Here is a 27,647-nt window from a genome sequence, read left to right on the forward strand (position 1 = left end):
GTGGCAGCAGAGAGCACTGTGTTAAGCTGGAAAGAATGTACCACTTCCTGCAGGACATATAGCAGCTGATAATTACTGGAAGACTGGAGATTTTTTTTTAAATAGAAGTTAGTTACAAATCTTTGGCACTTTCTGGCACTAGTTGATTTAAAAGATTTTTTTTTTTGGTGAACAACCCCTTCAACAGCTAGATCAGGACAAATTGCAGTTGGGGCAGGGCTTAGCATGTGCTGTGAGCAGATGAGAGATGAAAACAAGAAAGCCTGGGCTGTGTATCTGCACACTGGCCTTGTCTGCCTGCTAAAGATGATCCACACTATTCCTTATAGGTGTTTGATTATTTTCTTGTCAATTCTGACCAGGGCAGCTGTCCCTGCACATTATAAATACTGGTGTACCCACTTCTGTATGTCCACAGTGCTGAAGTATAATCTCTTTCTCCCTTCAGCTGTAAAGCAGCAACTTAGTGCCTAGTGTAACCCTTTTCTGATGCTAATTCTATTTTAATTTCTGTTCGCACCTTGCAAACCCAGTGTATCAGTAACGCCTTCTCCCTCCACATGCCATCTAGCACTCTACTGTATAAATCATGGCTCACCACAGTGCACTTTCTCCAACACTATGTCATGGTGTAGCAGACAGATACATGTGAAGCACTGTAATTGCCCAGAGAAGTTTGTGAAAGGAAATACCTGTACCTGTACTATTGGCAAACAGTCCGGTTCAGGTCTGCCCCCTGACATGTAGTGAATGAGTAATAGCTGTGCACCATAGAGGGGCCTCTCAGAGGTCGATAACAGCAGGTACAGCACTAAAATCACCACGTCTCCAAGGCTGGATTTCTACTGAATGACGACAGGCAGACTTTGAAAACCAGGAGGAATTTATACAGAAAGTATCTTGGAATTTCAACCAACATTCAATAATTTATTGACTGGTCAAACCTACCAGACCAATGAATGAATGAATGAATGTCAGATGATCATTGACCCTATTACACGGGCAACCAGGTCTCATAACCTCCATTGCTGTAGTAGTAGAACTTTTTATTAGACTGTTTGGTCTTTCAGCTACATTATCCAGAGTCCTGCTGCCTCAGGCGGCCCAGGATTTGCATTATTAATTACAAGCATCCATCAGATTATGATCTCGCTTTGTTTGGTCTAGCACATTGCTCTTCGGGGCACTCTGAGAATACACAAATCGCACGCTTGTTAGATCAGAAGATGTCTGTGTAATAAGACAAAAAGTCAAGCAGGGCCATAATCTCATGAAACAACAAAAACTAAAGTGATAACTTATATCTCATAAACATTAAAACTAGAGGCCGAAGAACAGGGCAATGAGGGTCACAGAGCGTAAGGGAAAGCTCCAGTCTTGTAAGAATTAAGGACATATAGGATATATGGACCAATGCTTGTCATCTGCAGCTACTTCTCACAGGCCATGTACTCAGAACAGACGGGGTGGTCGTGGTCCAGTGGTAACCCCTTCTTTGCTTTATGACTAGAGATGAGCGAACCTGGAGCATGCTCGAGTCGATCCGAACCCAAACTTTCGGCATTGGATTAGCGGTGGCTGCTGAAGTTGGATAAAGCCCTAAGGCTATGTGGAAAACATGGATATAGTCATTGGCTGTATCCATGTTTTCCACACAACCTTAGAGCTTTATCCAAGTTCAGCAGCCACCGCTAATCAAATACTGAACGTTCGGGTTCGGATCGACGCAAACCCGAACCCGGTTTGCTCATCTCTATGTATGACCCATCATAGTCATGTAGTAGGTCTAATTTGCAGAAAATGATGGACCCATAATCTATTTTCTAGGGCTAAAGACCAGGAGCAGCTGGCACATTACCCGAAAGGGTAGTGATGGAAAAAGAATAGAGATTTGGAGTGTTTAATTTTTGACAATGGTGGTGGTCATGGAGGTCGGATCCTCACCTATTTTACTTTTATGACTAGTCTGGCTGATGGGTCATGAAGTGGAAAAAGGGAGTTAGATTATCCCTTTAATTATATGTCAATAGGAAACATTTATATGTTTGGCACCTAGCATATGCCATTGAAATGGCATACCATAGCCCCAGCTTGCCTGATGGCTGAGAAGGCAGGCAGATGGTGTGGCCTCCTCCCATGCCTTATTTATCATGGTCTATGCTTGCATATACGATGTGTACAGCAGTTAGGCATGTGGTACGTTTCACACCTGTTGCTATTACATAAGGATTCCAGCAGAACATTGTCCATTACAATGCCCCCGCCATTTTGTCTTCTTCCGATAGAGCATTCTGGTCCACAAGATGATGAACGTGATCCATCAGACCAGGCACCTTCTTCCCATTGCTCCAGGTCTTCAATGTATACACTTTTAGAAGAGGAATGGTCTGCTGGGCACCCATACACAGCAGGCTGCAATGTCCAGTGTGATCTGACTGCTTTCTATCACAGCCAGCAGGACGTTTTTCAGCAGTTTGCTCTACAGCAGCCCTTCTGTGGGATCAAACAAGACAGGCCACCCTTCTACCATCACACATCAATAAGCCTTGGCTCCTATGACCCTGTCCCTGACCATCAGTTATCCTTGGGCCCTTTTGGTCAGTACTAACCCCTATATACCAAAACACCTCACAAAACTGGCAGCTCTGGTGATGCTCTGACCTGGTGTCTATAAATATTTACATATTTGTTACATAAATATATTTTTTTTATCTATTTTTCCCAATGACCCCCCCTACCCAGAGATCTTCAGGCCATAATATGCAATGAGATAATATGTTGTGACTTGGGTCTTGGGGTGTTAATATACAATGCAGCACATTCGGTTCTCAGGCTGATGTATTGCACGTTGCTGGGTGCTTAATAGGCGCCTTAAAGGCCTTGGATTGTGTGCTGATGTTAAGCCTTTGGGGCAGGATGAAATTAAGTGCCCGGCCGACCAGAATCAAATTAATTTAGTCGGCACCAAGTCATTTCTGGAGCTATAATTGTAATTACGGGAGCATCGCCCTGGAGCAGAGAGCGGCAGGGCTGGAAAATCATCCCGATGGTGCACAGGCAGAACCGCTTCATGGATCTCTGGTGATTTTTAGGATTTCCATACATTTGCATATTCTTGTAATGTTTAAGCCTCGGATTACATCCACCTTGCTCATTTTTATGTTGCTTTTCCAGCTATTATTCTTGTAGTTAATGGGAAATATTTAGTACGTTTTTTTTATTACGATCATTCAGATTCTATGCACATAATATCTCTGGGTCAGATCATTTCTATAGTGTTGGTCTAGTCTCACTATCAAAAGGAGTCCTCTGATTATAATAAACCTTATTTATTGGATAGTTCTCTAGATTACAGGTTGTTCTTTTCCCCAGGGATCAGATGTAATGTCAGCAGCAACCAAGCAACAACAGTTCTATTCCCCTGCAGTGCCTCCATAGGACAAATGAGGTATTACACTATGTATGATAAAAAATGTATGGGCTGCTATGCATTATATGCAGATATTGGGCCCTCCAGACCAGCAGACACACATTTTTATTATTTGGTCCTAATAAATTCCTTTTTTGCCACTATTCCCATAGACATACTTTCTTGTACTAAAGGGGTTACATAGGCTTAGAAAACACGACTGCTTTCTTTCAGAAACAGCAAAACCCTTGACCTCATTTAGGATGTGGGTTTGCAGTTCAGTAAGTTCCACTGGGCTGACAACAGGGGTGGTGCAGCATTTTCCCCCCTAATTCTAGATTATCCCTTTAAGTACTAGAGCATTGTTATCCCATACAGGACTCCTAGCGGAGTTTTAATGCAGAATTAGAAAAAACATAGCTACTTTCTTGTAAAAACAACATTACCCCTGTCCCCAGGTTGTGTGTGGGGTTTCAGTCTAGCTCCATTCACTTCAAAAGAACTGTGCTGCAATATCACACCCCAACAGAGGACAGGAGAGGTGCTGCTCCTGCAAGAAAGTGGCCATGTTTTCTAATCCTGGGTAACCCCTTTAATGTAGCAGTTAGGGCTGGGCAATTAATTCACCCTTTGGGAGGGGCGTGTCACAATTAATTTTTTTATTTTTAATCACAAATTCGATTTTCAAAAAAACAAAAACAAAAAACATTGCATGCTCTGTACTGCAGCCATGATCAGTCTCTGTGGCCGGACCTCCATACTGCACAGCAAGAAGCAGCATCGAGGACAGCACAGTACCTGTGCATCTATCTAATTGTTGGGTCCTCTCTGTGCATCCATGTAAGTAGCCAGGTATACTTCCTATATGTATACAGACACTGCACTGCCACAGTGTCTGTATACATAGGGGCAGTATACCTGGCTACTTACATGGATGCACAAAGAGGGCCCAAAAACTATACAAATGCACAGAGGGGACCTGTCTACTATTTGAAGCCACATATTGTGCATTACTGCTCATATGGTGCACAGAGGGAGTATTGTTACTGTGTGAAGCAATATAGTTGCTGCCTTAAACACCTTTAAAGTAGTATCTGAGGCATCTGCAAATAGAATAAAAAATGGTTTATATAGCAAAATTTTTTTAATTTTTTTTTAGATTAAAATCACAAATCGTCCAAAAAGGGGGAAAAAACAAAAAATTGAGATTTTATTTTTTGGTCATATCGCCCAGCCCTAGTACCAACCGATTCCAGGACATGGGGTGGGGTCTGTTCTGGATTATAAATAGCAAATTGTTATTTTGCACTACTTGTTGTTACCTAAAAGGAGGCTATGGCCATCACTGCAAAGTAAATTGGAATTCCATGTAGCCCTGATCCTTGTTCCGCATCAAAGATTACTACAGCTTGTCTAATTGGGGAAATGTTCTTCAACAAGGTATTCAGTCATGAGTTAAATTATGAATGTCCGCGTCTTTTATGTAAGAGGCCGGCCTGACAGATCAAGTCTAATTACAAGAAAAAGGGACAAGCCCAGAAAAAGCAGAGCTACCCAAGAACTCCGCTACAAAGCAAATCTGAAAGCACTACTTGGCATACACCATATAATACTATATCATGGGAATAGCCTGCTATTTAATTATTATTTCTAGGGGAGAGTAACTTTATAATACTGCAACTAAGGGACCGTTCACACTACAGAATCAGTGCGGAATGTCAAATCTTTGGGCAGATGGCGGAGTGGCGTGCGACATCCTACTGAATCAATGGGATGGGCAGAACTTCAAGTGGAGTCCGCGGCCTGGACTCCTATTGAAATTCTGCCCTGATTTCGTTGTGTGAACAGACACTAATAGAACATACCACAGTTCTGTTTGATTCTGATCTGATAGCAAAAGCTGCAGGCATATGGCTCCTATGCACAGCCTAGGCACAGACTCCAATGTTTACCATATTATGACTCTTTTAAATAAGGACTTTGTATGACACTGTAATATGACCATGTAAATAACCACAAAATAGGCTGAAGTCTACCGCTACATACAGCACCTCTATGCCTAAAAGCCACTATACCCATCTGACAAATGTTGGTTAAAAATTGCTTATTTAAGCAGGCCCAGTTGTATATGGGGGGCTTCCACACTCTTCCATGACGGATGATGTCAGGGGGGAGAAGGATCGGTACCAGGGAAATTACCACTAGTGGAGACCTTAGAGAATACACTAGGAAACTGCTTAGCACAGCTACTGAATGGGATATTTTATTAATGGTTGCTATACGACTGATGCAAAAATAGAGCAGGGGAGGCAAGGGAATATCAAAAATCCCTGGCTCCTCCGAATGTCTGCTAAACATTGCCAATGTATAGTCTGCAAGTGTAAAACATGAACTGGTTTATATATTCTCTAGGTGTCCCTGTTGCAAAATGCATTCTCTGTTTAGTCTTACAGGCAAGTTAAAAGCGAGCAAAGGTACTAGTCATCCCAAAGGTTGTATTTTGGTGTTTTGGACAGATAATGCAATTAGTGTCCTTCATCGTAGTGTAACCTGCTTTATCCTTCCCCCATTTTCTTCTCCATCCAAATTAGACTGCCATAATGACTTATTCCAGCCACGAGCGAGCTCCGCCACGGAATTCCACCGTTCTTGCTCAGTGTGAACGGGGCCTTTGGGCAGAAGCAGATCTGCAGCAGAAAATTCAGCTCGGAAATTCTGCAGTGTGAACAACAAAGCGGAAATCCTATTAAACACAATAGGACATTGCTCTGTACATATTTTACAGGAGGAATTTCAAGCAGAATTTTAGAGCGGATTCCTCTTCAATTCCTCGCCTTTTGCTTAGTGCGCATGAGCCCTTTGCGAGTTGTCCTCCAAAGATCTGCGCTGCCATATAAGATTCCCTCTCCCTATAAATCTATAAAAATCTGAAGGATTAATCTTAACTTTTTACAAAATTTTAGGAAATGTTTAATGGAGACTATATCAAATTTTGCTTCACTTTTCATTAAGGAAATAAAACAAATATAAAATCAGTGCACATGCATCCAAAGCCTTAAACTGGCAATATTTTTTCAATTTAAATGTTAGTGGTCCTGTATATTAGAGTTATTACACAGATAGGGTGTATGATAAGTCCGGGTCCACACTTCCCCAGAAGATGAGAGGAGAGGCCGTAACGCGGGTGGTCACCCTCCGTCTGGACCGCTATTGGACTGGAATCTGTGAGTATTATCTTGGGCACCCTATCCGTAGCGTCTAAATACATTGTATGCAGATCATCTTACTATCTGTAAAAATACATCGGGACTAACTCTCACCCGGTTGACATCTTTGAGAGACTTTCCAATAAATTGGCACGGCTGTTTACCCACGCATATCCCTGATGAACCCAGTTACCTGTACCAGCAGGGGGGAAACGCGTCGGATGACCTGTGGAAGAGCCAAATGATTTGTCTAAGCGACAGCCCAGACAATCAGTCAACCAAATAGTGCACCCCACATATTTCTCTGTGGACAACACACACTACCACTGACTATATACGCCCTCATCAAAAGAAATGAAGATGAGACTGACTCTATCATACAGTCTCCTCCATTGTAAACCAGGGTCAGTTCCCGCTTGGTGTAGGGGACGCTCTATCCTAGCGGTCCCTCTAGAATTAGGCAGGGTGTAATAGCAACATCTACCTGGACTGACACCCTAGTCTTTATACTGTGTGGTTTATGCCAAACCTGATTGATGCTACGGTACGTAGCTCTTTGTACATAACTGTAGTATGCCCACTAAATAAATCTGTTTGACACTGTGTCAGGATGGTATCTTTACAGAGCATTATGCGCCCCTCGGCTCGTGCTGTGCGGCCGAGAAGGCGTTGATATTCTTGTCTTCTGTTTCTTTGTTTTTGTTTGCAGTGTGTGAACACTGGTTTACATGCTCACCTTTGTTGGGAGACACACCCGACTTCACCTGCTGAGTTCTGTCTGGCCATGTCTGGGTTAATCTGTGTTTTGGTTCTGCTGTGACTGACAGGTCTTCCTGCCAGTGGATCTGTCTTGTTCTCAGGTGTCTGTGCTTGGAGTTCAGGGGGATCGTCCAATTATGTTCTGGATCAGAACCCTGGCCTCCTATATAACTACCTCAGTCTCTGCACTCATTGCTGGTTATTGACTTAGTCTCTGCCTGCTTGTGGATTCTGTTTCTTTGCATCTCCTGACTACGGCTTTGTATCTCTGACCTCCCTTGCTTGCTGCCTGCCCCTGATCTTATTGCCTGTTTTCTGATTATGCCTTTGGATCCTGATTTTGTACTTTTGCTGCCTGACTGTTGTGACCCGGATTGTGGACTATTCTTCATTGTGTTTGTCTGTCTGTTTTGTATTTGTGTCTCACCTAGCCAGTGCAGGGACTGCCGCCCAGTTGCTCGCCGCCATCTTAGGGCGGATAATGGCAAGTAGGTAGAGGACAGTGGGCGGGGCTGAGCTTAGGGCCCACTGTCTTGTCTTGTCCTGCTGTACGGTTCCTAACACACTGCTTTACCTAGTAGTCAGTCTATCACTTATTTCTATACTTAATTGTTTTGTTTGTCAATTTAAATGTTAGCAAGAATGGAATTAATGGCAGCCCTAGACCTACAAGTCCCAAAAATGGAATATAATAGCTTTGCTTTGATTCTATATAGTTTGGCATTAAAGTGGAAGATGTGGGGCCAACATTGATAAATTTGAAAGCATGCTCTATTTGGTGTTTTCCTATCCTTGGCTAATAGGTGACACTTCTACGAGGGACGATTAGGAGCGTTTCCAACAACAATCCTGATTTCCAACAACAATCCACAGATACAGTATGCAATCAGTGACCCTCCAGCCATCAGGACCTTCTGATAGTTGCTATTGCACCTCAGTCAAATCGGTTATGTCTGGTGTTGCAGCTCAACTTTATTAAAGTAAATGGACTAAGCTGCAACACTTCACACAACCTGCAGACAGATTGTGGCGCTATTCTTAAAGACAGCATCTGAGATGTTTCCATACAAGCGGTGTCATTAGTAAAAAGGAAAGCTAGACACCAATGAGTTAATGCCGTTCTAGAGATGTGAAACTTGAATGTTTCAGCTTAACCCATCTGACCTCCACATCCTATTATACAATTGGAGCAGGATAGTCATTATCTTTTCAATAGCTTGCCGCTTGTGCAGCTGACACAGCGCTATCATGTATGTTGTCTCCACCATGACGGAGTGCGGGTATTCCTCTGTACACTCCTTGGTGTGGATGTTGTACAGAGGAGTCTTGTAATAAGCGGCACTGCTAAATGTAGCATGTCCAAACACACAGTATAGGCCATCTGCATTAAGTCCCGAGAGCAACAGCCTTCAAGCGAGCCGCGAACCAACCATTAAGCATCTAAAACATTAATAAAGTATAAAAAGGGTTCGCTTCAATACAATCTTTCCCAGAACATTTACCTCCCCCTTCCTTTCAATGCTTGTAGAGGAAACGCAGATTGACCCACTGGCCAGTCCCCATCACTGTTGCTCGCATATATTTGTGTAAAGAGGCCAAAGGCATTAGGAAAGCAATGACAATGAGCAAGATATGTTGTATGACAACTAGGAATCTAAACTGTGTCCAATGGACCCCACTACATACCCAATCCTTGGACTGGCCAATGGAGGATCGAAACGCAACCCTGAATAACTCACATTGACCATTGGTGACAGGCCACTAGATCATTATGGATTCTGACCATTCTGTATGTTCTTCATCTCAGCCAATCATCTTTGAGCTTAATGTGTTTGGAAGCCATGCAGCTTAGGAACATGGAGAAGATCAGTAGATTACTGATCGTAAATGCTATGACTCAAATGTTAGTAAATCTAAAGGCCCTATTACACAAAGCGATTATCGCCCGTTATGGCCGATAATTGCTTCGTGTAGTAGAAGACAACGATCAGCCGACATGCACATGCATAATCTGCTGCCATCACTCCATGTAAAAGGAGCAGCAGCAGCCCGCTGCTGTCTTCTATGGGCTGCAAGAACGATTGCCAGTGCAGCCCCCCTTAGATCCCCACGACCCCCCAGCTCCTATCTGCTCCTCCTCGCACGTTGTCAGCGCGTGTAATAGCGCCGGCAGCGGACGGGAGAACGAGGAGCAAGCGAGTGATGACCTGACAGGTCGACACTCGCTTGCTCTCAACATCACCCCATGTAATAGGGGCTTAAAGGTCCTTTTACACGTACAAATAAATCGCGGAAGCGCTCATTTAGTGAATGAGCAGTGATATTTTGATGACTTTTCTTTTAAACAATAGGCATTTAGATGCTACAAAAAGTTGTTATTACGATCGGAATATAATATTGATCCCTTCGAAGGACGAGTGTTTACACTGAAAGATTTATGACTGGTTACCAATGATTTTTAGGTCAGGTAAAAAAGTAAAGGCAGCGCCAGTATTGGGTCATAGCGGCTAGAGAGCGGGTATTCCTCTGTACACTCCTTGGTGTGGATGCTGTACGGAAGAGTTTTGTAATAAGCGGCACTGCTAAATGTAGCATGTCTAAACACACAGTATAGGCCATCTGCATTAAGTCCTGCCAGCAACAGCCTTGAAGCGAGCAGCGAACCAACCATTAAGCATCTAAAACATTAATAAAGTATAAAAAAAGGTTTTGCTTCAATAAAATCTATACATTAATTCTACCCTCTCTCGATGCTGGCTTAAAGGGATGTCACTAGGAGAACCTCTTCCATATGTTTTTATTTAGGGAAACTAATGCCAGAGAACTGCAAAGATCCAACCACTTTCTGGACAACTCATCACATGGTCTCCCATTCACTTGCTCTTCCATAGCTGGTAAAGGTTTCTTTTGAGAGGGAGAGGTAAGGAGATTGACCCAATGGCTAATCCCCATTACTATCACACATTTGTGTAAGAAGAGGGGAGCCAAAGGCATTATGAAAGCAGGATATGTTGTATGACAACAAGGGATCCAAACTGTGTCCAATGGACCCAACTACATACCCAATCCTTGGAATGGTCAATGGGGGATCGAAGCAGAACCCTGAATAACTCACATTGATCATTGGTAACAGGTCACTAGATCATTATGGATTCTGACCATTCTGTATGTTCTTCATCTCAGCCAATCATCTTTGAGCTTTATGTGTTTGCACGCCATACAGCTCAGGAACATGGAGAAGAGCAGTAGATTGCTGGTCCTGAATGCTATGACTCAAATGCTAGTAAATCCAAGAGTCCTTTTACACATACAGATAAATCGCTTAAGCGCTCGTTTAGAGAACAACTAGCGGTAATTTGATGATTTTTCTTTTAAACAATAGGCACTTAGATGCTATAATACAATCGTAATATAATACTGATCCCTTTGAAGGACGAGTGTTTACACTGGAAGATTTAACAATGATTAACAATGCTTTTAAGGTCAGCTATAAAGTAAGGGCCCCGCCAGTATAGGGTCATAGCGGCTGGCATTTACACGGGCTCCTGATGTATGAAAATAATGGTTGTTGTTTTGCAGCAGTGGTAGAACCACAGGTGGCAGATCACTGCTCTACAGCAATGTCGCTGCATGTATTATACCGATAGCCATAACCAAATAACTCAGTGAGTGTCAGGGCAGATGCTGGAGGGGCTGTGATAGTCAGGCTGGCTCTGGATTTTGAGCAGTGACTGCGGAGAGCTATATGATGTCTCTGCAGCAGGGAGGCCTCCGCTCTCCATCAATGACTCATTCTCTTCTGCGGTTCACACTGGGTATTGATAATTACACATGAACAAGAACTCAGCTTTACCTTGGGGGTCGGAAGATTCACAGGACCAAGTTATATACTTATATACAGCGTTGCATATACATGGGAATATGTTTTATTGTTTTATACAATGCTACGCATACATCTCCTTCATTCTATTCATAAATATATATATATATATATATATATATATATATATATATATATATATATATTTCTCCTCATCCAGCAAATCCACCATCCACCATTGTTACTGGAATAATTTGCTGAGCAACTACTCTAAGCATCCACCTACAGGCTCCATGGAGCTTCCAGAGGCAGCAGTAGTCAGTCAGTCAGGAGTGTGGTATAGGCCAGGTTTGTAGTTACACTCCTCAGGGTATTCTCAAGGCCCTATTACACAGAATGATTATCGGCCGTATTCGGCCGATAATCGTCTTGTGTATTAAAAGGCAACATGTTGAAAGACAAAACGACTGTAATAGCAGCGATCTGCTCCTGCCGCACCATGGAATAAGAGCAGCAGTCCGCCGCTATGCTCTATGGGCTGCCCGGACGATCAAGCAATCACCCAGGCAGCTCCCCGCGGTCTCCCCTGCACTTAGCATGGGCAGTAAGCGGGGAACGAGGAGCAAGCAAGCGATGACAGCACTGGTTTGCTTCTCTCTGTTGCCCCATGTAATAGGGGCTTTATTCTTTCTATCTTACACCACAATTTATGATCCTTTTCAGATAAGGGCTGGTCCAGCAACAGACTGGGAAGCTAAGAGGTGTAATCCTATCATCATTGTTAGGGAGAAAAAGTGTACTGATACATGAGTACAGGAGAATGACACGCTGACACTTGGGGTACAGGATAATGACGCTGACACTTGGGGTACAGGATAATGACGCTGACACTTGGGGTACAGGATAATGACACTGACACTTGGGGTACAGGATAATGACACTGACACTTCGGGTACAGGATAATGACACTGACACTTCGGGTACAAGATGATAACACACTGACACTTGGGGTACAAGGTGATGACACACTGACACGGGGTACAGGATAATAGCACTTGGAATACAGGATAATTACACACTGACACTTGGGGTACAGGATAATAACACACTGACACTTGGGGTACAGGATAATAACACTTGGGGTACAGGATAATTAGACGCCGACACTTGGGGTAAAGGATAATGACACTTGGGGTACAGGATAAAAACTTTTAGGGTACAGGCACTGACACTTGGGGTACAGGATAGTGACATGCTGACACTTGGGGTACAGGATAATGACACACTGACACTCGGGGTACAGGATAATGACACGCTGACACTCGGGGTACAGGATAATGACACGCTGACAATTGGGGTACAGGATAATGACACTTGGGGTACAGGATGACATGCTGACACTTGGGGTACAGGATGACATGCTGACACCTTGCAGTGATAAGTGGAAATGCAGGTGGATATATAGTTTAAGGTAAAATAGCGAATGGATTTTCTTTTCCCTCTCATGCACTTGCTGCAGCAATCCCTCTCACCTATCCATATTTCTCATCTCTGGCTTTCTCTCCTCCTCTGCCTAAGCTTTCATCCTCCATCTCTCTTCCTTTATTTCTCTCTCTCTCCTCCTCTTCATCTGTCCATCTATCCTTTAGTTGTAATTACATTTTTAGAACCTCACCATATTCTCTATGGAGTGACAGATGCACTTTAAGATAAATGACCCATAAAAGAGATATTTAACCATCAAACACATGCGTTGTTGCTGCCCTGTGTCACGATCATCATTTAATGTGATGCACGGATCCAAATTAGATTTCCTCTTGTCATCCGCCTGCAGAAATTCTGCAAAGTTGCCAAATGCTGTTGCTGATCTTGATTCCCATGTTGTATTCATGGAGCTGTCCAGAGATGGGGATCAGCAGTAGTTTGTGTGTTCGCACAGTAGATGGGTCCCCACATATGCTAGCGCTCCACCCCCTTGTTTTTATTCCACCACATTAGTCATTGTGTTGTTGTTTTCCCTATGGTAAGACAAGCAGCAAAACAATTTATTTCCTCTTGAGAAAGCAAGCAGCTCATTGAGCCTTGGGATACCAGATCTGCTTACAAGGGTCGGAACCATCCATGTAGTCTCGTTTTTATTAGTCTGAAAATTATTATCAGCCATACACAGCCTTGGCATGCACCGAAGCCATACAACCTCTTCCTGGTCTGCCGGCTTTCTTTCTCCAGTGGCTGGAAAACTACAAATCTCAGCAAGCCTTAACAGCTGCTGGATGTCAGGGCATGCCATGGGCGGTGCACAGGGACAGGCAGCACTCCACTTATTTTCTATGGTACTTGTGAACATAGCGGGGCACTGAGCAATGAGTGACCCATTGCAAATACTTCACATAAGAAATAAGGGGTATCCGGTTTGTAACATGGAGGTACAAAACACTTGTTGGTTAGTATGACTTATAGGGGGACTCAAGCTTAATGGTTACAGTTCGTAAAAAATGACACAGCTTGTTTGGTTCTATCACATCCAGTGGGCACGGTCTCTTGAACAGAAGAATAGTTGCTTGTGAAGGTTCTCTCTCCAGGACTTAGGGAAAGTATTTCCTTTCAGGGCCTGGGTCTAATTGTTCATAGGGTTGCTTACAACAGTACAATATCATCCAGACCTAATATTCACAAGGCTTTCATTCACACCTGTTCAGTTCTGTAGCCTACTGCTCCCACGTCTGCTGTCCTCTGTGTCACAGCCTCCTTAGGCCAATCTCACAAAACAAATATTCACTAAATCACTCCACCTATATTGCAGTTGTATCTCTTATAGCTGCACTATGCTTGTTTGCAGTTCCCATCATCACAGGAGACTTCTGCATGTCGTGTGGTCTAAACCACAGACTGACTAACTTCCTGCTTCTCAGCTTCTTGCAAAGTTTATGGTATTATAGTGGCCTCTTTAGATGATGACCACACTTGAAGGCTTATGATATGACAAAGTGATGTGCGCAAAGAAACAAACAGATCATTTCTTAATACCATAATCTGCCATGAAATATCTGGTACTGTCCAGATACAGGAGACTCATTCTGTGACCTTCCAAGTCTGAAGTTACGGCAAGGGTAAGGAGCCAATGGTTTTGACTTGCTAAAGCCAATGAATACCCAAGTCTGTGCTCCAGGTGTCTGCATAGGCTACCACTCAAGCATCCTGAGAGCTTATTGTCTAAGTATGACTCCCCCAAAAAACTAAGCCAGGTTGTAGGGGGTGAGGAACCTAATGACCAAACAACCCCCCTGATAGACCTCCATAAATACCAACATCTGCAACTAAATGTGCAAAACATTTATAACCCATCCCAAGATTTTCATAAACTCCCAACTGTGCTAGACTTTCCCTCAACCAGGACCTGGAAAGGGTGGACTGTTGGAAAGTATGGAGTCTTTGAGCCCATTTACAATAAGGGTAAGATTGACAGAATTTATGTAGCAAGCACACAATTTGCATTAAATTAGTTTATTCCCCTCCATTCATCTAATACAGGATGACAGCAGCGTCTGAAAGGACAACACAGCCTGGGATGCTCCAGAGTCTAAGTCATCCTCCATGGCTGTCCCCAGAAGACTGCTGATGACTCTGCGACTTTCCTGTTCTATATGCTTCATACAGTGGATGGTTTTCAGACCAGATAATTCCTTTATGACACAAGCCATGAAGAAGCTTCTTATAAGAAACACCCTGGACCTCAATGAACCTTTGCAGTGTAGCTTCTCTATAGTAGACGCACATCATCTACCAACTACTTCACATTCTACTCTTTTATTCTGGATGATCACCATCTCCTTATATGTAGGTATAAGTTGCCATAGGACATCTATCAGCCATACACAAGTTGTTCTTGTTGGGACCCTTCCAGAGGTATTTTTTCCAATCACCCTTACATTAGAGTGTAAACCACTATCAGAAAGCAAGCACCATTAGGACCACCTATCACCACATATAGATGAAGAACAGAATATACTGTACCACCAACCAGCAGCTATTGGAGGCGCTATATATATATATATATATATATATATATATATATATATATATATAAACGGGACATAACATAGCGCCCACCACTAAACAGGGCTGGGCACCAAATGACATATGTAACATATGTCACAGGCCACCATGACTAAATACTAGTGGGGGAGTGGTAGCTATCTCCTGTTTAGTTATCCAGCTACCTACTTTTCCATCCAACCACATATCTATCCATCCACCTACCTGTTAATATATCTACAATATCTATCCATCTCCTATTTATCATTCTATCCATCAATCCATCTACCTACCCAACTATTGACCTTCTATCTACCTTGCTACCGGTCAATGTTTAGCTACTCATTCATATCTATGCTTCATATGCTACCTATTCATCCACCCATCTATCTCCAATACACCCATCTGTCCACCCACCAACCTATCTATCCACCCACCCAGACATATCTCCTGCAGATCTATTCATCTTCCACAGACTCATCTTTCTACTCACCTACCTTCTACTGTATATACCTATGTCATATAGATCTATCGACCTACCTATCCATCCATCCAATTTCCTACCTATAGACCCATCTTTTCACCAATCCACCCAACTACCTACCTCTCATAGACCAATCTATTTAACCAACCACCAACCTTTCTACACAACCACCTAGCTACTCATCTTCTATTTAAGTTGCTACCTATCAATTTTTTTTACTCACCCATCTAACTTTTTTCCTTTCTATGTGCCTATCTATGCGCACACTTATCTAGCTCCTATGCATCTATCTACCTAATAATCAGTTGTGTAGCTACCATAAAGGCAGACCATGCACTAAGGGGGGCCCACAGGCTCCTGGCCCTTTATCTGTGATCATTTGTGATGAACGCTCTCAGTTAAATGCCGCAGTGCAGTGAAGCCATTGGCTTCCTGCCCTGCCAGTATCTCTTGCGGTCAGAGCAGCATTGCACCTACAGCCACAAGAGGCCCCTCCCCATACTCATACTCACCTGGCCTGACAGTCCCCTGGCATTCATACTCCAAAAGGAACGCAGGGGACTGCGCTGGGCCAGGTGAGTATGGGGGGAGGCGTACTGGACTCATACAGTTTTTTTGCTATACGGCCTCAATCCTACCTATGGCCCTGCTAATAATCTCTATCTCCATCTACGTACCTACCTCCTATTCATCAACATAGCTATCTATGTACTTATTGTTATGCTGTCTACATACAAATCACCCATTTAGATAGATATGATATAGATAGATGTATAGATAAATAGGGAGAGAGAAAGAGAGACATAGATGAGATAAATATTAGATAGATGATACATATGATAGATAGATAGATAGATAGATAGATAGATAGATAGATAGGAGATATATAAATAGATAGGAGATAGATAAATAGATAGATAGATAGATAGATAGGAGATATATAAATAGATAGGAGATAGATAAATAGATAGGAGATAGATGATAGATAGATAGATAAATAGATAGGAGATAGATAAATAGATAGGAGATAGATGATAGATAAATAGATAGATAGATAGATAGATAGATAGGAGATAGATAGATAGACCGACAGACAGATAGATAGGACATATATAGAGATAGAGTGATAATAGCTTCCCAGTAAATAGTCTCAGATATGAGGACAGGAGTCAGCAGACATGAGTGAAGTGTTAGCTCAGTTGCCCAGTGATGCAGTTTTACCATCAGACCCTGTAGGAGTGATCTGCAGTGCTGTATCTCCACAGCATAAACAAATGCTCACACTGCTTAGTGATAGCTATTTCCATAGCAATGGTGCACACTGGTTACGTGCCGCTCATTACTCAGGAAGAAGCTTCTCCCGCACCCGGATTCTTCATTAGAAACATCTTTTTCATGACCTGTTGCCGGGATTACATTATGTCTTTTTTCCCCCCTCTGACTGTATCTTGGGGGTATGTTTCCTGCACAAAATAATTGTGTCTTGTTGTGGAGGCATGGGGCCTGATTTACCGTGTACGGGTCTGACAGGCGAGTCCAATGGGGTGTTAAACTGTTCACTTAATGCAGGAAAACAGATGCAGCCAGGGGCATGTATAGCAGGCTGCATAAATAATAGATGACGCCATTATTGCAGCTTCATTCAGAAGGAAGGGAAGGCTGTAATGTGGTGAGGCTGCACATTTACCATATGCTTGAATCTAGAGAAATAAGCTCAAATAAGGGTCCGGAAATAATGTCCACCATTTATTACCATATAATTTCTTAATCCAACATCCTGTGCTTAATAATTTATTAATTCATCTTTTTTGTATAACGTATGCAGTACACTCTTGAGCTCCCCTAGTGTTGGCTCCAGGTAGACAAAACTTTACAATTTAGGTCTCTGTGAACATCCAGTGACTCACCAGCTGTTGAAAAACTACAACTCCCAGCTGGGGATCATACATATAAACAGTATGGTAAAAGCTTTGAGTGTATGCCTATGAAAGGGATCTGTAAACTGTAAACTGGAGCATCAACCTCTATATCAGCGGTAGGGAACCTTGGCTCTACAGCTGTTGCAAAACTACAACTCCCATCATGCATGGACAGCCATGGCTGTCCAGGCATGATGGGAATTGTAGTTTTGCAACAGCTTGAGAGCCAAGGTTCCCTACCCTTACTCTACATAGATATATTAACAAATAAATGACAGATTTTTGCACATGGTTTTTCAACACTACGACTTAGAGTATATACTGCGTTACACTAAGAAACTGCTATTTATTTCCATGTACATTCTCCTTGCTCAACCAACGCTGTATTTATGGTATAAAATAGAAAGAATGGATACAAAAGAATTTTCAATTGATTCTTCTGTGATTTGGAACCTCATGATAGACAATACAAACAATTTAGTCTTTTTATCAAATTGCCTTATCCATAGCTGAATCCAAAATTCTGCTGCTTAGCTCCACCCCACTGTCAGTCATGTGACCTAACAGATAAACTTTTATCTTTGATGAACTTTTAGTTCCCACAATGCTTTGCTTTCTGTTGATTAGGAATTTGCTTTAGACATGAATGGATCAGAAAGTCCCGTGACTCACATACAGTGCAAAGAGGAGAAGGATTTATAATGTTACTCATCATCCTGTGCACACGTTAACCATTGGGTGTTATATAGTATTGCCTAAATGTGAAGTATTCCTTTAAGCGATAAATGGTTGGTTATACAGTAATAATACAAAAAAAAAGTTTCAAAAAAGTTTAAAATATAAGAGATCTGGCTTCAGTCCAAAACCTCTAAAACCTGTCCCTCTCTGGCTATTGCCAAACTACAACCCCCAGCCAATCCAGACAGCCTTACTGAGACCACCAATACAAGATGGTGTATAAAGAATGTCAGATGACTGGTTTTACTGTTTCAAAAGGAGCCGTGATGTCCTCGTATAATCTTTTGTATGTGTCTGAACACAGAACAGTTTAGCATCTTCCCTATAGAAACTCTCATATAGGAATGCATGGCCATGATTCAGTGAAGAAAAGTAAAAGACAAAAGGCTCTTAGTCTGATGGCCTGACCTTGTCCATGCACTCCTAAGGCCTGAGCCTTGGCCTCCAGTCTTACAGAGTATGTGCATTGTGTGATTTCTTTGTTAATGCTGTTGTTATCATATACTTCATATATGACTCAACCATTGTCCATGCAACCAACAACTCACTGACCATCCTACACATGACCTCACCATCTAAACTGTGCCCAATAATGTCCTCACCATCCACCCTGTGCCAATAATCCACTGACCATCCCACACATGACCTCACCATCTACCCTGTGCCCAATAATCCACTGACCATCCCACACATGACCTCACCATCTACCCTGTGCCCAATAATCCACTGACCATCCCACACATGACCTCACCATCTACTCTGTGCCCAATAATCCACTGACCATCCCACACATGACCTCACCATCTACTGTGTTCAATAATCCACTGACCATCCCAAACATGACCTCACCCTCTACTCTGTGCCCAATAATGTCCTCATCATCCCACACATAACCTCACCATCTACCCTACTCCTAATAATCAATTCACCATACTACACATGACCTCACCATCTACCCTATGCTCAATAATCCACCGACCATCCCACATATGTGCTCACCATCTACCCTATGACCAATAATCCATTCACCATCCTACACATGTCCTCACCATCTACCCTATGCCCAATAATCCACTGTCCATCCCACACATGACCTCACCATTTACCCTGTGCTCAATAATCCACCAACCATCCCACACATAACCTCACCATGTACCCTGTGTCCAACAATTCACTCACCATCCCACACATGACCTCATCATCTACCCTGTGCCCAATACCTCACTGACCATCCCACAAACATTTCATAACTTACAACTCTATGTCACAACACTGACTATTACATTTATGAACCTACCACCTATATCTAGAACACTGTTACAACGCACTCAACTTCTTACAAAGCCGCCCCTTAAAAACCATCAGAAATATTAAACAATAATTATCAACCCACTTGACTATACCCCACCTAGCCTATGTCCAATAACACAAGAACCATCACACATTTTCCACTAATGATGAACCCTATACCCAATAGACCGACCATCATATCCAAGTAATAAACCCATCATCAACCCAGTTGCCCAACAACACACTAACCATCCCACATGATACAACCAGTTATCACCTCTATGCCCAGAAACACTCTAAATATCCTACATATAAACTTAGCACCTACTACCCCTATCCCCAATGCACTGAGCATCACTTCCCATGTATTATTCCTACTTATAAGCCTTTTTTTTTACCAGCACAGTGACCACAGCCATATATAGCTATATAATACCACACCTCAAACTTGTGCCCAACGCAATGACTATCCTGGATATGAACCTATCACCTACGCACACTGTTCGCAACAGAAAAAATCCATGCCAAAAAAAAAAAAAAAAATCAAAACCAATAATCTTCCATATGATAATCCTACACCCAACACACTGACCTTCATCCAGGGCTTTCCCACCTATCAAATGCTCAACATACAGAACAACCTTGGCATGAACCCCTCATCAATAAATCCTGTTCCCAGGAAAATGAACCTCCTACAACTAAAACTCACCACTTACTATGCCTTTGTCCAACAAGAAAACCAACCACTCCATATAAGCCCACCACCTTCCAACCTTAAAGTGAACCTGTCACCTGGAAAGTATTAAAGTGCTGACAGGTTCACTTTAATGGGGTTGTCCAGTGGTCAGCTTATTTTAATTTGTTGCTGCTGGTGCATATAAAACAATTAATAGGTTATACTTACCTGTCCACATTTCCTTGGTGTCCTCCTCAGAGACATATTAAGACGGGGCAGCTCCGTGGGCGATGACTGGCTGGGCGGGCTGTCACTCCCGAGACAAGTTTGTTACGGAAGTGGAGGCTCTGCAGCCAGCGGGGGCACTAGTGACACCAGAGGAGGTCACAGAGGGAACATGGACAGGTAAGGATACCATATTTATTGTTTTATATGCACCAGCACAGATTGCCGGACAACCCCTTTACCTAATGTCCAACACACTCATCCTTCTTCATGACTATCAACTACTCAACACTCCAACTACCCACCCCTGATATGAACCTACCACCTCTGCTCTTGAGGGACCAAACTTATACCCAACACACTGATCTTTCCCTTTGAATCTACCAGTGTATTGCCCACCCCGACACAAATCTATCACCTACCAACTCTACTCTAAAGAGACTAACAATCCAAAAGATAATACCCACCACTTACCAAACTTTTGCCAACACCAACCACTCCACATGTAAACTTGACACACACCAACCCTTTGCCCAACACAATGATCTTTCTCATGACTTAGCAACCATAAAACCAACTCGCAGCACTCTGACCAGCCTTGATATGAACTCACCAGATACTAACCCTGATCCCAAAAGACTATCCCACAGATAAAGTGCATGTCTTACCAACCAGTAGACCAACAGAATACCAACCACTTTACATATAATTCGGCCACTAATTAACCCTATGCCCATCAGACAACAACCTCCTGTTATGACCCTACCCCTCCGCAACAATACAGTTCCATAAAAATGACCATCCCAAAGATAAAGCCCATATTTTGCCAACTTTTTGGCCAACCACCCTCCACATATGAACCCACCACCTACAAAAACCTAAAACTTTCCAGCCTTGAATCTGCTTAAAGAACTTTATGTGATGAAATTCTCTAAACTCTGGAGCCATAAATCACAGAGAATGTGGCATCATCACCACCGGATGAGGCGGCTGAAGGCAATTTATTTAGTGTTTATGCACAGTAGAAGGTATTTAGCCTTGGTGGCTCAGGTCGCTAAAACGCAGGGTGATGATTATTATACAGCGATGCTCTGGGAGCTTCTATGCCTGGAGAGCATCAGATCTCGAGTCAAAACACAAGGAGACTTCTACGATACAATGAGACGGCTATACAAAGAGATACATTTACATTGTTGCTTTACAGGAATATACATAGGACACACGACACATGCCAGCAAGCGAATAGCATAGACAGAAGCAAACCACAGGGGCAGCTGCTTTATCGGGATCTGGAAGCCTCTTCCTAACAGAAGAGGAATGGTTCAATGACAGACCCACAGGGGGTTCTGCAGATATGTATATAATGCATTGATCAAATCACTGTATTAAAGAATCTATGTATTAATGCATAAACCAATGCAATTGATAACACCCCCCTCTCCATTGCAGATGATAATTCTTGGAAATTTCAGCTGCAAGGGAAACAGCATAGAATTTAATAGGAAATAAAGGGTCACTTACCTGATTTTCTCCATCTCTGCAGCAGAGGCCTAGAAGAAATGAAACAGGAGTCTCATATGAATGATAGTCAGAGGCTTTAGTCTTCAGATTTCTGCATAGCCCAAGCCCTATTGATGTGTTTTTTTTTCTCCTTCTCTCTTTAAGCAAGTGTACAGAGAGCGACAGTGAAGGGAATCACATCTGCATTAGCAGAAAATAACATTGAACGATTAACTCAGGAGCAAAATCCGCACTGTGCAGAAAAACCATGTAAGACCCACCAGCCAAAAGCAGCACAATGACTCAGTAGTAGAGCAAAGACTGAATAAAAAAACACACACAGAGCGAGAGGGAGAGAGAGGGAGAAGGAGAATAAGCAAGTAACAGGTTTGCCGCTTGCTGGATAGCTCAGAGGAAGAAAAAAAAAAGTTGAAGCGTATTGTCTATGAAGGAGATGTAGCACCGGCTGCAGGGTAATATTCCTGCTCTGTGGATCTTCTCCTATCACCGGGGAAGCTGCAGTCTGTATATTGGGTTAGGAAATTGGAACAGGAGTCATTTCTTAATCTAATGTCAGAGGTGTCAATAACAGGAGGCAGAGGAGGGGGAAGCAAATTTATAGTCGCTTACTTGCATTTGGCACAACACATTTCAGGAGCTGTCAGCACAGGGTGACAACCGCTGGGAGAATGTCATTCACAGAATACAGGCTGCTGTACGTGACGTCTCGGGGGCAATTGGATTACTTGCCCTTATTAGGAACTGTTTCACATAAAATGAATCATTTATGGATGATTTGCATTGTGAATCTCTTATACAGTGTACAAACTGGCAAAAGATCAAAGCTCCCTATCAGCTGAACTATGTGGTGTAGTATAGAGGATGTGTCCTGTGTGGTGTAGTATACAGTATGCTGTGTTCTGTGTGGTGTAGTATAGAGGATGTGTCCTGTGTGGTGTAGTATAGAGGATGTGTCCTGTGTGGTGTAGTATAGAGGATGTGTCCTGTTTGGTGTAGTATAGAGGAGGTGTCCTGTGTGGTGTAGTATAGAGTATGCTGTGTTCTGTGTGGTGTAGTATAGAGGATGTGTCCTGTGTGGTGTAGTATAGAGGAGGTGTCCTGTGTGGTGTAGTATATAGAGGATGTGTCCTGTGGGGTGTAGTATAGAGGAGGATGTGTCCTGTGTGGTGTAGTATAGAGGAAGTGTCCTGTTTGGTGTAGTATAGAAGATGTGTCCTGTGTGGTGTAGTATATAGGATCGTGTTCTGTGTGGTGTAGTATAGAGGATGTACCTATTTGGTGTAGTATAGAAGATGTGTCCTGTGTGGTGTAGTATATAGGATCGTGTTCTGTGTGGTGTAGTATAGAGGATGTACCTATTTGGTGTAGTATAGAAGATGTGTCCTGTGTGGTGTAGTATAGAGGATGTGTCCTGTGTGGTGTAGTATAGAAGAGGTGTTCCCCTGTGTGGTTTAGTATAGAGGATGTGTCCTGTGTGGTGTAGTATAGAGGATGTGTCCTGTGTGGTGTAGTATAGAGTATGCTGTGTCCTGTGTGGTGTAGTATAGAGGATGTGTCCTGTGTGGTGTAGTATAGAGGAGGTGTTCTGTGTGGTGTAGTATAGAGGATGTGTCCTGTGTGGTGTAGTATAGAGGATGTGTCCTGTGTGGTGTAGTATAGAGGAGGTGTTCCCCTGCGTGGTGTAGTATAGAGGATGTGTCCTGTGTGGTGTAGTATAGAGGATGTGTCCTGTGTGGTGTAGTATAGAGGATGGTGTCCTGTGTGGTGTAGTATAGAGGATGTGTCCTGTGTGGTGTAGTATAGAGGAGGTGTCCTGTGTGGTGTAGTATAGAGGATGTGTCCTGTGTGGTGTAATATATAGAGGATGTGTCCTGTGTGGTGTAGTATAGAGGATGTGTCCTGTGTGGTGTAGTATAGAGGATGTGTCCTGTGTGGTGTAATATAGAGGATGTGTCCTGTGTGGTGTAGTATAGAGGACGTGTCCTGTGTGGTGTGGTGTAGTATAGAGGAGGTGTCCTATGTGGTGTAGTATAGAGGAGGTGTCCTGTGTGGTGTAGTATAGAGGATGTGTCCTGTGTGGTGTAGTATAGAGGAGGTGTCCTGTGTGGTGTAGTATAGAGGAGGTGTCCTGTGTGGTGTAGTATAGAGGAGGTGTCCTGTGTGGTGTAGTATAGAGGATGTGTCCTGTGTGGTGTGTATAGAGGATGTGTCCTGTGTGGTGTAATATAGAGGATGTGTCCTGTGTGGTGTAGTATAGAGGACGTGTCCTGTGTGGTGTAGTACAGAGGATGTGTCCTGTGTGGTGTTAGTATAGAGGATGTGTCCTGTGTGGTGTTAGTATAGAGGACGTGTCCTGTGTGGTGTAGTATAGAGATGCTGTTCCTCTGTTATACCACCTGGTAATGTATGAATAAATTGATAACTTGATGTTACCATTTTCCAATAGGAAGAAAATGCTGAATCCACAGTGATTGGTGATTTTGCTGAGAAAGGTATCTTTGTTAAAAAAAAAAAAAAAAAATAGTAGCACTAGTGTGCTGGGGACACATATCTCTGCGTAGGAGCTGCATACGCTCATCTGTAAATTTTTTATGTTTTAAGGGTCTGTTCACACGTACAGACTCGCTGCGTATTTATCGCTGTGAGTTTCTCGCACATAAATCCACAGCGACACTGATTGCTATTAAGTCAATTTATGTGTATTCTCGCTGCGTGTTTGGTGCGATTTTTACATGCGAGTTTAGATTTTCACCTGATTTTGACAGGCGAGTTCAACACCACAAAAAACGCAGCTACTTTCATGTGAGTTCTGTGCAAGTTTTACGCAGCGAGTCTGTACGTGTGAACAGACCCCAATTCAGACAATGCTGCCTTATGGCTCCTGTGCTGATGCTATCTCTGCAGTATCTTGTATAATGCATTCTTTATGGGAGCCATGTATCTGTGGAGCAATGGCTGCTTCCACAAGCTGGGTATATACATCGATTATGTACCTCTAGGCAACCTGGCAATTCATGACCTTTACTTTGACATCTTGGTCATCACAGTAAATTGAATCTGGTGGAGAATGATTGTTTGACTTAAACTACAAGATGGGAAAACTTCCAGGTGACATTTGTACTAATTCTCTGCTTCAACAGAATAAATCCTAACACATACAACCTGAAGCACTACAAGACACAGAAGTGAATGCAGCAAGGATGTACAGTATATCGGTAACATATAATATGCCATTAATGTCTCATAGATGGGGGGGTCCCACCTCTAGGAACCACAACTATTGTTAGATTAAGGGGTTCCTGGCCTCTCCCATAAATTGTTAATGGAAGTTACACATGTTCCATAATTCATCTGCCTCATCCGTTTCTCAATCATCTCTAGGCCGGAGGGGGCCAAGAAGCCCTCAGTCTTAAAGCGACTGTGTACCCACAATCTGCCCCCCAAATCGCTTGTACCTTCGGATAGCTGCTTTTAATCCAAGACCTGTCCTGGGGTCTGCACAGCAGGTAATGCAGTTATTGTACTAAAAAACAACTTTTAAACTTGCAGCCCTGTGTCAAACTAGCGTGGCTTAGAGTATCTGTGCCCTAGGCCTGCGACGCCTCTCCGTCCCTCCTCCCCACCCTCTTCATCAAAGGAATACCCCAGGCAGGATTCCTCCTATTCATCACTTGTCTGAACACTGCATATGTGCTGGATTGTTAAGGCACATGTGCAGTGTTCAGACAAGTGATGAATAGAAGAAATCCTAGCCAGGGGCATTCCTAATAATGAAGAGGGCGGAGTGGAGGGACATCGCAGGCCTAGGGCACAGAGACTCAAGGCCATGCCAGTTTGACACAGGGCTGCAAATTTAAATGTTGTTTTAAGGACAATAACTAATTAAAAGCAGCCGACGGTAGAATCGGTTTAGGGGGGCAGATTGTGGGTACAGAGTCGCTTTAAGTTAGGTGGTGATCCCAGAGGCTGAACCCACAATTAGAAGACATTCATGGCATGTCCTGTGAATACGCAGCAAGTGTCCCAGATGGGTAGACTCTTTAAGCTGCCCGCAGATGTAACAAATTCCTCTGAACTAACCAACATTCACCAGAGCTGCATTCATAATTCTCCTCACATCCCCCTGGTCCCCTCTTATGGTTTATAATATGAGTAGACTGCGCTTTGCTCTCTTGCTCCCTAAGAAATGAGATACTTTACAGTAGGGTGATACAAGGGGGCATATTTTTTTAATGCAGCTTTGAAACTAACTAGAGCATAAAATGAGATTTCTGCCTGGTTAGCACAACCTCACAAAGTCTTTTATTTCCATAGACTCATACCAGATGATATAGGGTTCTCTTTCCAATATTTCTGATGCAAAACTGTTTTAGGGTAGCTTCACACACACCGTGTCGCAGTGGATTTTATGCTGCAGCAGATTTGGCTTTTATGATCCGCGTTAGATTTGATCTAAATAACTGAACACAGCATCAAATCTGCTGCAGATCCTGTACGTGTGACTGCACTTTTAAACCAGTCCCATAGGCATCATTTTATGCCTCAGTGTCTAGGTTAATTTTTAATTTTGGGGTTTTGTTTTTTCCTCCTTCCTTTCTAAGAGCCCTAACTATCATTTTTCTATTCATAGGGCCATGTGAGGGTTACTTTTCTTGGGACAAATTGCACTTTGTAATGTCACCCTTTATTAGATAAAGTGGTACCTTTCTATAGCACTCTGTGCTTCCACAACTTCTTTTATTTTCTGGTGTAGAGTCAAAGAGGCGTTTCCAAAATCCCTGAAGTGCTGCAGGCTGTAAAAACTCCTTGTTCCCCTTCTATACCTGGGGTTCAGCTTTCAGCTGTCAATCAAGTAGGGATAAGGATGAAAGGGCGGAGCAAGGGGGGTTGGGAAAATCTCTCACACTGCACCAGAGAATTAATGCACTTTTGTATGTTACGTTATAGAAGCACAAGCAGCTATATGACAGGTACCATGTTTATTTTTGTCCTAACAGTGGAAGCAGCTCGGAACTCGAATTGCAGAATCCCTTTAAAAACCCTATTTTGACAACTATAATTAGTAAGAGGTCTCTTTTTTTGCACAGTGCTTTATTAGTACTTTTTTTTGCCATAGACCAGACATTTATTTATTTTAATAGTGTTGACATTCTCATACACTGTGATATCTTATAGGTATCATTTTTTTGTTACACTTTTTATCTGAAAAAGTTTTTTTTTTTTTTTTTTTTCATATTTTTAAAAACTTTTTTTTTCTATGTCTACCTAGGGGACTTGTATTGTATTGACTTACTGGAGGTCTGTTAGTATAGGCTGTAAGAGCAGTGCACACATGGCAGCCATGGAAGCCAAGCAAAGGCAATGATGTGCAGACAGATGTGGTGCTGTGCGCTTTTGACTGCTTTTGGACCCTTGTATAACCAACATCTATAGTTACTATGTGCGGGCTATTAGCCATGGCTATAAGCTGCTAACAGCTGGTGGGTATGGAGCTGGCATGACTTCTGAGCATGCTCCATACATTCCTTAGAGCAGGGATGAGGAACCATCGCCTCTCCAGGTGTA

At 42.8% G+C, this 27,647-nt stretch overlaps 1 protein-coding gene across 9 annotated transcripts in view; it reads right to left on the minus strand.

Moving 5' to 3' along the window:
• BEGAIN (brain enriched guanylate kinase associated) overlaps nucleotides 1-27,647 on the minus strand; it is a 597,092-nt gene that overhangs the window by 77,170 nt on the left and 492,275 nt on the right. For all 9 annotated transcript variants that reach the window (XM_069949877.1, XM_069949884.1, XM_069949883.1 and 6 more), the window contains one exon: nucleotides 22,083-22,111. In XM_069949877.1, the coding sequence (XP_069805978.1) occupies nucleotides 22,083-22,096 (14 nt within the window). In that variant the 5' untranslated portion in view covers nucleotides 22,097-22,111. The remainder of the gene's footprint in view (nucleotides 1-22,082; nucleotides 22,112-27,647) is intronic.

Source organism: Dendropsophus ebraccatus, chromosome 13, assembly GCF_027789765.1.
Source record: "Dendropsophus ebraccatus isolate aDenEbr1 chromosome 13, aDenEbr1.pat, whole genome shotgun sequence".
Lineage (NCBI taxonomy): Eukaryota > Metazoa > Chordata > Amphibia > Anura > Hylidae > Dendropsophus > Dendropsophus ebraccatus.